The 12,212-nt window shown below is 45.0% G+C and overlaps 1 protein-coding gene across 1 annotated transcript in view; it reads left to right on the top strand.

The window, feature by feature from the left end:
* ACYP2 (acylphosphatase 2) overlaps positions 1 to 4,982 on the top strand; it is a 44,942-nt gene extending 39,960 nt beyond the window's left edge. The window contains exon 4 of the mRNA XM_057405852.1: positions 4,371 to 4,982. Coding sequence (XP_057261835.1) covers positions 4,371 to 4,485 — 115 coding nt within the window. The 3' untranslated portion in view covers positions 4,486 to 4,982. The remainder of the gene's footprint in view (positions 1 to 4,370) is intronic.
* The last annotated feature ends 7,230 nt before the right edge of the window (positions 4,983 to 12,212 follow it).

The raw sequence follows: 12,212 nt of genomic DNA, 5'->3' as shown, positions 1-12,212 counted from the left end.
CTGGCCGCAGGAGCAGACATATAGGGCCAATGGAATGGCTTTACAGTAAGCTATGATGTATCTTTACATCTAAAGGCTCTAATAGAGCCTTCACCTAGATGTGAGTTTCAGGCTTATAGAAACCAAGATCAAAGTAGAACGTCCCTTGTAGGGAAAAGCTTAAAAACCATGGCTAAAGCTCTTCCCCGAAGACAGACGGTGATCAAAAAGGGTTCCACGTTTCTTCTGCACACATTCAAATAGGAGGGTTTATGAAAACTTGACAGAATTGTTGCAGGAAACAACAACATTTTGGAGGTATTTCATAAATATTTGCAATGCTAATCTATGGGCTGTCACAGATGTAAATACAGTCTTCAGAAAGTAACCTTCCCTCTGGTATTTTATATTAAACAAAGGGAAATAAAGAGTAAACAGGCCAGTGCCTTTGTTTTCTCTCCTAAATAAAAGCACACATTTCTCTTGTTCCATGGTGACAGGGTGGTTAAGGTGAGGGAAAACAAACATATTCCTAAACTGGGCCTATCTCACCAAGTATCAATGCTGTGGATCATTTTTGGGTCCATTTCTAGTGCTATAGAGTGTAAATTGCTTCAATCTTGGGATAATACAAGAGGGATGTGAAGCTGATGGAGGAGGCCACGGAGCTGCTGCGAGGGCTGGAGCAGCTCTGCTCTGGAGCCAGGCTGAGAGAGCTGGGCTGGGGCAGCCTGGAGAAGAGAAGGCTCCTGAAGGGGAGACCTGAGAGCAGCTCCAGTGCCTGAAGGGGCTGCAGGAAACATGGAGAGGGGCTTGGGACAAGGGATGGAGGGACAGGCCAAGGGGAATGGCTTGAACCTGCCCGAGGGGAGACTGAGCTGAGCTCTTAGGCAGAAGCTCTTCCCTGTGAGGGTGCTGAGGCGCTGGCACAGGGTGCCCAGAGAAGCTGTGGCTGCCCCATCCCTGGCAGTGCTCAAGGCCAGGTTGGACACAGGGGCTTGGAGCAAGCTGCTCCAGTGGAAGGGGTCCCTGCCTGTGGCAGGGGTTGGAGCTGGAGGAGCTTTAAGGTCCCTTCCAACAAAAAAACAGGCTGGGATTAAAAGCTTGGCTTTTTGCATACCATAAAAGAGTTATTATGGAAGCATTGTATGTGTATCAATGGTTTAATACAGAGCCTAGCACAGGAAAGGTGGCATTGTTCATTAGGTGTGCAAGGTTTGGTTTTTCCTGCATCAGTTACGTTTTCCTTATCAAGAAGACTTTGGTCAGGGAGTAATGCCAAACAAGCCAGTTATTTCAGAAAAATCTGTTTTATAGCATAGCTTTCAGTTAAAATAAATCTTATTCAGGGAAATCATCAAGTTTGTGTGTAGTACTCGAAGCCCCATGGTTTGTAGGGTGTGCTGGCATGGTTCTGCATCACAGAGGCAATGCTCACTGCTCTGTTGCAGGCAGCTTAAAGCAATGTCCTCATTTGGTTCAGGCTTGCCCACGTGAGGAGCGAGGTGCAGGCTGTCTTTCTCACTCCTGAAGAGAAGTGGGTAGCAGCAATGAAGTTTCACATGCATGCTATAAATGGCAAGCTACAGCTCCAAATGCTCGTAATTGCAGCACATCTCTGGCACATATTGAGGGATATGAGATCCATGGTGAGAAATGAAAGGAAATCAAAAAGGCAGAGTGCAGCAAGAGGAGGATGCAGAACCTTTTAACTCAGGTCTGTTGATGCTTATAAGAGTTAAAATCATTTAAAAAATGCTACCCTTACCAAAGGTGTTTGAGGTGCAGGTAAAGAAGGGAGCAAGTGTGACTGTGTACCACTATGTGCAAATACTGACGTCCTGCTTTCCTAGCTCATTAAAAACGTGCTGCGTAGCGTTCAGAGGGTGCTCTGTTACTTGAGCAAAGTGAGGAAATCAATGGAGAAAGTCTTATTGCAAAGTATTAGTATCTTGGTGAAGAACTGAGCCCCACAGACATGCAAATCCCAGGCAGGGAGCAGTTCTGCAGCACTTCCATCCCTGCATCCTGCATTAAGTGAGTCAAATGTATGCATCTTATAAAGAGCGTCCTTGGAGCTGGATTGTCTTAACTGGTTTTTTGTATGCTGTGCCTTAGCCTTATCCATGTGAGAGTATATGGAGCAGTGGACAAAGTTTGCTCTCTGCAGAGTTTGCAGTTGCTTCCTTCCTGCAGTGGAGCTTGGGACCTGGGAGCAGGCATGGATGGATTTTGGTCTTACGTAGAGTTGCAAAAGCTGGGCAAGGAATATATTTCCTTTGGTTGTGTCCAGGACAAGCTCACCTTAAAAATGAGAAGGCAAAAAAGGAAGAAGTCTCTTCCCTTGGAGGTGTCACATTAGTCTTCTAAAAATAGCATGGATTATTTAAGTAATTCAGTATTTCAAATACATGTTCTTTTTCTCACTCAAGATCATCCAGCTATAGGAGGAACTTCTGCTGCATGCACAAGGGGCTTTTCAGATCTTTCATAATATGGAGCAAAATGGACTGGTCTATGGCTGGGCTTTCCTTCTGTTGACATATCTGGTCTGCCTTAAGGGCTTCAGCAGAGAGTAGAAAGCTAGGTTCTCCTGTTTCACCCCTGTGCTCCTATTCCTGTGTTATGTTCCTTACTGGAAAGTTTTTGCCTACAACAGATAAAGGAGGTTGTCCCCACCTTGTTCTTTTGCATTGTGTTGTGAAGATGTGTATTAATTTTAATTGCTGAATACTAAATTAAGGCTTGTCCCACTTTGAACATGAGATGCTCATTCTGGTTTGTGTTTTCTAGGAAGTCTTTCCACACAGAGCCTCTATTTAGTGGTCAAATAGGAAGGAGCTTGTGGAGCGTTTTGGCGCTGCGAGTCTGTAATTCACCAAGCGTACTTCTAGGGTTGTATTTCAAAGTGCACAAGTAGCAGGACGTTCCTGCTGTCTTCATTAACTATTATGGAGGTACATTTACTCATAAGAGTCTATGCAGAGCTTCAAGGAAGAGATGAATTGCATTGGTCCTGAATGCCGGTTTGGAACCGTCTGCGCTGGTGATGAGACAAGTCTAATGAGGGACTAACATAGTTTGGAGAAAAGGGCTTGTTTCTCATAACCAGCCAAGAGATTTGTGTTCTGTGGTGTTAATGTTGTGTCAGGAATTGTCTAAAAATAAGCCTTTGTCACATAGGGTTCCTAACAAGATGCATTTCCGTATCTTAGGTGTGTTTTATTTACTGGCTTCAGATAAGTGACCTTTATGCACCATTCTCATTATAAAGACATCAAAAGTAAGCCTCACTGCAAAAGCACTGCATTTTATAATGCTCAGTGGGATTTTTGCAAAGGATTATTTAATGTAACTGTTAATAAGACAAACTTTATGCTCTTCAAATTGGAACTTAGATAAATAATGATGTATATTTTTAATACTAGTCACAGTTATGTATCTATACCTGTTTATACATCATTAAAGTTATAAAAAGTATTTGGGTAAAATATTTTTTCCTCATATATAGTATGCTGAAATACATTCTCTTTCTATTTCTGAGACTTTAGTGCAACAGAAAATACCAGGAAAGTATGTTTTTTACATAAACCTCCCTGTGAGCAGTGTTGTCTGCGGCACTTGGAGTGTTCCTGGGCCTCTATCACACAGCAGTTTATCACCCCTATGAATTAGTAAATCACTGCAGGGTAGGAATGGAGTAGGGTGTGTGTGTAGGAGCAGCCACCCTAGTGCCAGCTCCAGCCTCCATTACCCGATGGCAATAGTGCTCAGTGTAGGTTTCCAGTGTGCTGTGGAGGAAGGCAAAGCCCCAGCATAATTAGATCAGATCATAATGCAAATACATGCCAAAAGCCCCAATTAAGAATGCCTGTGTGAAATACAGTGTTTATTACAATTTAGGGTTGCTTTGACACCAGTTTGATTTTTATTTGCTTTATGTCTTTTTGCTGGTTGTGAGCTTATTCATTTTCATTTCACTTTCTATTTCTTTTCGTTGTCAGAAAAGGGTAAACTGGCTGTTAGAGTTCATTTTTCATAATGGTTTTCAATTAGGGTTTTTAGGTCCTTGCTAAAAGTGTAGCATAGAATCTGCAAGGGTAATTATACCTATTTTAATGCTATTAATAAGCACTCGAAAGGGATCATTACAGTAAATCTGCTTTAGCCTTTTGTCAGACATAGTTTTATGTAATATTGTGTAAGGTTTCTGTAATACTGGTACCTTTTAACTAGTTTGGTTTGCTTTTAAAGGAGGGGAAACACAAAGGAACTGAGCACATTTAGGGTAGTTTTCTCACTGAAAGAGTACTGCAGGAAGGCATAGAAAGGAGAATAAGCCCCATATGTGCAGCTCTTTCTCTCCTGACCCTGTCTTCCTTGTCTTGCAGGAAATCCTGGCTGACTAAAGTTGGAAGCCCAAGTTCTCGCATCGATCGAACCAATTTTTCCAACGAAAAGGAGATTTCCAAGCTTGACTTCTCAGGATTTAGCACTAGATACTAATAGGAGCTGTCACTGAGCATTAAGCTGTGATGTTTCTGCTGCATGATATTCTCTGTGCCTCCATAACATGTCACAGGAGCGTTTGGATGCTCTCCATACTAGAGACAAATAGTAATGGTCCCTGTTCACATGGAGTAAGAATTCTTAGTTCCTGTATTAGACATTTAACGCCATGAATGTCAATATCTAGTATCTAAAATGCCAATATCTAATTTATTACATCTTGAAAGCTAGATGAATGCTTAAAAGTGTCAGTGATCACTTGTGCACAATGAGACTTATGTATAACCATATGGCGCCTAATCTTTACACTGTGATTCATATTTTAGATGCAAAATAAGGAAGTTATGTTCTCCTGTTTGTAATCTCACTAACCATCCTTAACTGCAGAGCCTGGAACACTGAGAGATCTAATGTAGCTCTGTGTTGTAGACCATGTTATTTGTGATAAGGAGTGAAGATATAGAGATAATATAAAATAAATATATGTTTATTCAAACTCAGACTAAGATTATTTGACCAGTTCTGGTTTAAAATTCTCTAGTAATTCAGTATAAGTAATTCAGATAAGTCATGAAACACAATGGTGGTCTCACCCCTTGTTCCATATCTACCTACAGCTTACGTCCATACTGACCAGAAAGGATGCTTTAATCTTTTTGCTTTGTTGATGTTCTTACTAAAATGGAAGACTTCAGTTATTTAGCTTATGGATGTGTGTTTGCTCCTTAGTTAATGTATGTTGGAACCTGATTTGACATGATGCACCCACATACATCATGTCAAGTACATAAAAGGTCCTGAGCAACTTGAGTGCTTGCAATAAATACTGGATAAGCGTTTGCAGTATTGGATGTGATTCTCATACATAGTGCTCTTTTCACTGGCACCAGGGGGCCTGTCAGGGTGGAACAGAGCTATTCCCTCGCTTCTAAAGTACTTCTGTGTCAGGATTAGTACGTTCTGGAGGCCTTTGGTTAGATCTCTGGTACCCAAGCAGGCAGCTGCATGATCTGTCTGTACTCTCAGTTGATCACGATTGGTGTGATCATGCTGTGATGGAGGCTCACGCTGTCAGTCCCTCTGAGAGGTGTGTGGTACGTAAAGAACAGTGTGCTACACGTTTGGACAAGTGTATAGTACATAGAGCATAGTACTACTGCAGTGGTCACAGCCTCAAGTTGTCTCCCAGCTCCCAACAGAGCCCGCTGTTGTCTGCCTGCATTGTATCCTCTAAGGCATCCTACCTGAGGATGCATAAGCTGGTCTTTCCCCTGACTGCTATGTACCTCTTCTAAGGGCAGGAAGTGTCAATTTAAGCAATTTGAAGTGTTAATTTAAGCAACATCATCAATTTGTGGTTCACCTTTTTAATTTCAGGAAAGGCCATTTCATAGCTTGAGCATTGCACTTCGAGCTGGGCATTGAAAGGTATTTCTGCTGATGACTGGATTTATTTTTGCTGGGCCTTTGTGCACTAAGCAGTAAGATTTCCTTCCCACACTTCGCAGGAGTTATGAATTGTTGTAGTTCAAATGCACTTGACTTCTGTGACTGTACACAGCATCCTTTGTTGAAGTCACTGTCAATAACTCTTGTTAAATGGGAAATAGCAAAGTTCAAGTGCAGTGGCAGCTCAGTAGCTGTTCCATCCTCTCTGAAAACTGTATCCTGCCCAGCAGAAGTACTTTACATTTCCCTTGAAGCTACCTGGCAGGAGATGCCCCCTCTGAGGCATTTCCAGCCAGGCTGCTTTGTTCATATTTTGAGCAACAACGGTAGAGGAAGGAGGAAAACAAATGGAACACTTGAGACACAGGAACTGGAGACAAAGATGAAGCTGTTGCTTTGATGGCTGGCATGGTGGAGCTGGATGCTGACAAGGACTCCGCTAGAAACGCAAGGCCTGAGGAGGGAGAAGCAGCGATTTCGAGTGCTCACTTTTGGAGGGAGAAAATGTGCAGGTAGAGACCTCTGAGAGAGCTGAAAGATGAAGAAACCTCTTGCTGAGTCTGTCACAAAAGGGTTTATTATTCCTGTGTCTATGCCATAACGCTCAGCTCCTGCTTTTGTGCCTGTTTTGAGCCCATCTGATGGAAAGGTTGGTTCTGGAATACATCTATTAACCTTTCTCTTTGTTTGTTAGTCAGCAATACTCATGTTTTCCTTTCTCAACATCCACTTCCCTCACATCAGTGATGTGACGAGGCAAAAATTGCATGCAATTTCTGCAGTGAGTTCAGCTCTGAGTGTTTCTGACGTTCAGAACTATAATACATGTACTTTGTGTTGAGCCGTAATGTATTTCAGGGTTATCTAGCAGTGCTGGATGAATTGCACATACTATGCTTTTCATGCTTAGAGAAGTTAAGAATTTGCTGAGCAAATAAGCATTGCAGATATGTCAGTGTTCCCAGAAACCCTGGGGAGGGTTTTCAGAGGAAGAGGAAAAGGGAATAAACATCATATTCCATATCTTCAAGTTTCTGGGAAGTCCTGTAGCCAGTTGTATTCCTGGAGTATACCCAGGTGTAGAGCTTTCTGCAGTCAATGGAGTTCCAAGGGCAAAAGGATTTCTTCCATTGCACTTCCCCGGTCTAGCTGAAGTGGAGGCCCAAGGTGGCCATAAGGGTAATAATGATATGTAACATATAAAAATAGTCTATGTCCCTGTGAATTAGGGGTTACCAAGGTGAGGAATTACTACTTGAGTGCTGCTGGCTTCCTGCTGCATGGCCATGGGGAAATGCCTTTACCGATGGTTTAGGTTGTTTTCACATTGCATTGAAATCAGACTTTAATGCATCGTATCTGTGCTTAACTGTTGCTGCAGAGCATGTTTTATTCATGCAAATGCCTGCAGTACAGTCAGGATCCTTTACTGCTTATGCACAGGGAAAGGTTTGATTTGCACTAAGTGGCACCTGCCTGGCTTGTGGGTACATACAGCCTCGGAGGGCCCTTTCCCAGGTGAACATCAGGAATAAGGAAGCGGTCCTACATCTCCTCAGGGGTGTGCTGCCACAAAATGAAGACGTTCTGACTGCAGGAAAGAGAGCAGATCGAGGTTTGTAAGCGGCTTCCCTGAGACGGTGGTGTTAACAGCGCGTTGAAAAGAACGAGGCTGGAAGACAGAGCGTCATTGTTGCTCTCCTGAAAAGGCCGTTCGGAGCGAGCGGATCCCACTTTGCTTTCTGTAACTTGGGTGACTTTTTCCAAGGCAGAGATTCGAGGACTGCTCAAAGTAGCTTCTGTTCGGTGTCTGAAAGATGCTTCAGATGGAGGCAGGATGCAGCCCTGTGGCCCAGGCAGGTCAAGGCTTAAGGGGGAGCCTGTGGCATGGCAGGAGATAGTGGTAACTTCCATCTGCCAGCTTCCTGGTGAGGATGGCCCGTGTGCCAGTGACTTCTGAAGCTGGATGAAGGCCTGGCAGAGGGGTGGGATGGATTTGGGCAAGACACCTTCACATTAGGGCGAGATTTGAGCCCTCTGTAGAATTTGGTTGCTTGGAAGTATTGTTCCATGTTGCTGCTACTGCAACTAACACAGTGTTGCCTTGAGCTGCATGCATTCATCTTCTCTTTTTATTTAATCCTCAGATTCTGTTAATGTGTTAGGAGTCCAAAATTGTCCGATTTGTGGAGATGCAGAGTGTGCATCAGAGCAGTGTCTAGATTTAAGGGAAACATCAGTGATTTTGTGGAGCCAAAGAATTCCAATGGTGAGGTAGAATAAAAGAGGCAAGAATGACTGGCTGATTAGACATCAAACTAAGTTGACACCTTCTTCCTTTTCTACTGCATACTGCTATCACTCAGGTGTAACTGTAGGTATCCTTTAACTTCACTTTGACTTGAATGCAATGCAGCAAGAACAATTGATCCAGACCAGCTCTGTTCTTGCTGCATTTCCACTGTTTCCAAGTCATTTGTGAATTCTGGGCAGTGCTGACCTTCCTGAAGGAGAGCGTCATGCCTGGCTTGTATGCTACCATTGCTGAAGGAAGTCTGCATGGTTAAACCGAGGGCCTACAGGGATGCTGGAGAGGAACTCTGCATCGGGGGCCGTAGTGATAGGACAAGGGGTGATGGGTTCAGACTGAAACAGGGGAAGTTCAGGTTGGAGATAAGGAAGAAGTTCTTTCCTGTGAGAGTGGTGAGGCACTGGAATGGGGTGCCCAGGGAAGTTGTGAATGCTCCATCCCTGGCAGTGTTCAAGGCCAGGTTGGACAGAGCCTTGGGTGCCATAGTTTAGTGTGAGATGTCCCTGCCCATGGCAGGGAATTGGAACTGGATGAGCTTTAAGGTCCTTTCCAACCCGAACCATTCCATGATTCTATGTTAATTAAACTTGAACTCCTAAATGCCCATACATCTCAAAAGGGTATGGGTTGTTTTCTGTTTTGTTAGAGAATCGAAGAAACAAATGTTCCCTAAGCAGTGAACAGAATGAGAGCATCCTGCCTCCTCAGGAAGGATGTAATCTTGTATTAATGCCATTTACTCCCAACACTCACAATGTTGTAATGCGGAATAGGGATGTTCTGCTAGAGCTGCTCGTTCTTGAGCCTTCACACGGACGAAAGCAGGGTGGTTGCTCCTGCCATGCTTTCTCTTCTGTGACACCAATCTGTCACTTTTTGTTTCCTTGACATCCTGAGGAGCTCCCTTTCCTGGCTTGCTTTCTTCTTAGAAAACTGTGTGCATGTTTGCTGCTGGAATCCTCTTACCAGGCAGAATGAACTGGATTAGGCAAGAGAGCTTACTCATTAATGCATAGCTCCACACTACTGCCTGCTGAAAGGAAGGGAGCGCTGTAACTGAAGATAATGAGGGCACACATTGGTGTGTGCTGAGTTCCTTTTAAATACAAGGGCAAGAGTGTAAATTGGGGTTTCTGTAGTACTGTTCTTTCTTCAGTGCGGTGGGTACCAGTGCTGGTGTTAAAAAGTTGGAAGCTATTTCTGCATCAAACCTAAACCACATTGCACAGATGTAAAATAACTCTGCTTGCCTCAAGTCATTTGATGGTAGTACTGACTTAACTGAATAAGGAATACTGAAGTGGAGGATCAGAGGAGGGGCAGCCTCGCTTTTGGTTAAAAGGGCTGCAGAAATGGATTGAAACGCTTTACTAGTCACGTTCAAGAGTAGTTTAAGTAACTGGGAGGCTGCTAGTTGTATTGCACAGTTAGGTGGTCTTACTATGGTAGTTAATGTGCATGGGTACACTATAAATGCATTAACAACTTCTCTGACGAGTCACTTCATAAATCAGCTGTGAAATGCCATTGTCTCTATATCAGAAGATAGCACTTGCACTCTAAACAGCATTAATGGAGGAGGAGGAGGAGGAGGAGTTTGGCCCAATATCACCAGAGAAGAGACCTTGTTGGAAAAGACCCCTTGGGCTCTTTTATAGCCATGCAAGTGGCTTCTTGGTGTGGCTAACATTGTGATTCCTCTGTTCAGGAAATGGGAAAGGCTGGTGACATCTCCTCCTGCCCTGGAGCTGTTCCTGCGTGCGGACAGCAGGCTTTGAGCCTTGTTTTGGGTTCACAGACATCTCATGAGAGTCAAGGAGTGAATTCTGTCCCTCAGAGCTCCACACTGGTGCCTAGTGCAGAAAAAAGGGGACTTGGTTGAGGCTTTCTGAGACCAGCTCTTTTCCAGATCTGACATGCAGAGCCCCCAGAAACCAGGCTGGACCAGAGCTACAGCAGAGTCCCTGCTTCTCCATCAGCAGGAAGGTAACTTGGCATTCACTTGTGCTTGGCAAGGAGATGACAGAATAAACAACAGAGAGACACAAGTCCTGTGCTCGGAAGCAGTAACTTCTGTTCCATTGGAAGGCTGCCACGGACTCGAGTGAGAACAGGAACTGGTCATGCAACTGGGGGAGCACAACCAAGCAAGGAAATGCATTATGAATGGGACAGTGCTTGAGAAGCAGCAGATAAGATAAAGACAGTAGGTCACTTTCTTGGTGCTGGCGCTGGTTTTTCCTCCTTAAAGGAGCTGTGACTATAAAAGCCTGACGTTCCTTGCTTGAAGCTCACCGCTTGAAAACATGCCAGGTCCTGCACTATCCCCAGGAATGAGCAATTACCCATTTGTGGTTACAGAGCTGCTCTGCAAAGAGTGGGAGTGGAGATAAGTGGATGCATGCAACCCTGTGAAGCAATAATAGCAGTAACAACAGAACTCCAGCTGAGGCCATAGGGGTGGTGAATAGAGCAGGAGGGCTGCAGGAGCCGGGCTTTGGAAAGCTCAGTGTGGAGTTTACTTGGAGTTGTTTGTTTTGAGCTGCAGTCAGCGGGGTCACTGGAAGCTGGTTGTTGGTGAGCAGCATGAACAGCAAAGGGGTAGTAGGGGGAGAGGGTCTCAGCAGGAGAGGTCCTGTCTCAAAGGTGTTCTTGAGCTTGAGGAGGCATTCGGGAGCAAAATCTCTTCCAGCACCTAAAGGGGCTGGAGGAAGCCTGGAGAGGGGCTTAGGATAAGGGCCTATAGGGACAGGCCAAGGGGAATGGCTTGAACCTGCCCGAGGGGAGACTGAGCTGAGCTCTTAGGCAGAAGCTCTTCCCTGTGAGGGTGCTGAGGCGCTGGCACAGGGTGCCCAGAGAAGCTGTGGCTGCCCCATCCCTGGCAGTGTTCAAGGCCAGGTTGGACACAGGGGCTTGGAGCAAGCTGCCCTAGTGGAAGGGGTCCCTGCCCGTGGCAGGGGTTGGAGCTGGAGGAGCTTTAAGGTCCCTTCAACCCAAACCAGGCTGGGTCCTATTGAAAAGCTCAGGGTGTACACTTGAAGCATTTAAAGAGATCAAAATAGTAGATCAGCTGTCAAGCGAATCATCTGTTTGGGTGGCAGCGTCTTGGTGCTCTGGGCAGATCACAGACGGGGACATCGGAGACCGAGTCCTGTGTAACTGTTGCTGATAACTTGCGTTTCCCCCTGTTTAAAGCAGCTAACCTCATAGAGCTCCTATGGTGTGTACTGCTGAGCTGGCAGCCGCCGCACCGCTGAGTTCAGTCTACCCGCGCGGAGAAAGGCCCGGATAGGAAAGCACGCACGACTTGTGATGTGTATCTGCAGCTAAGAGAGGAGCTGCAGCACTGACGGCCCTTATCAGAGCTCACCGTGGCTGCAGGCAGGAAACAGGCAGACAAAAAATGTGCAGACCAAGTTAAAACGAACCAGTGACCCTCTCTGTACCCCAGAGGGGGAAAGCGCGCAGTTACCCGAGCTTGCTGACACCTTGAAAACAAAGTGATGACTAAATAGTAATGCGCACCCCAGAGAATGAGTGATATACCAAGATGAATAGGGTTTAGGCACCGTTTATCACAGTTAAGCCGTAGCCTCAATGCCATAATGCTGATTGCTTAAATTCTTTATGCAGACAGTATAATCTAGCAGTCAGTGATGTGCCTGTGAGAAGGAAGAAACTATTTCTATTGTTTTAAACTGAGCTGTAGGCACGGAGAGTGTGGTTTCTCTTAGTTCTAAGATAGGATACTAACGTTTGTAACACCTGGGTCTGAAGCAAGGACCATTAAACCCACTGAATTCTTGTATTCTACTGTTCCGTGTATTCAGAACTGTGAAAATCAGCACTGCTGATGAAGGACCCGTTCTCTGCCTTTGGTCCTGCAGTGGTATCATGGCACTTACCCAAGCCTGAAGCCGGCAGCTTTCAAACTGAGACATGCATTCTCAATTCCTGTAGCCTC

The sequence above is a fragment of the Pezoporus wallicus genome, unplaced genomic scaffold (assembly GCF_028554395.1).
Source record: "Pezoporus wallicus isolate ANWC-B61680 ecotype Strahan unplaced genomic scaffold, APGP_CSIRO_Pwel_v1 contig_6714, whole genome shotgun sequence".
NCBI lineage: Eukaryota > Metazoa > Chordata > Aves > Psittaciformes > Psittacidae > Pezoporus > Pezoporus wallicus.
Note: the sequence above shows the minus strand (reverse complement) of the source record. Positions and strands in the feature narration are given on the sequence as shown.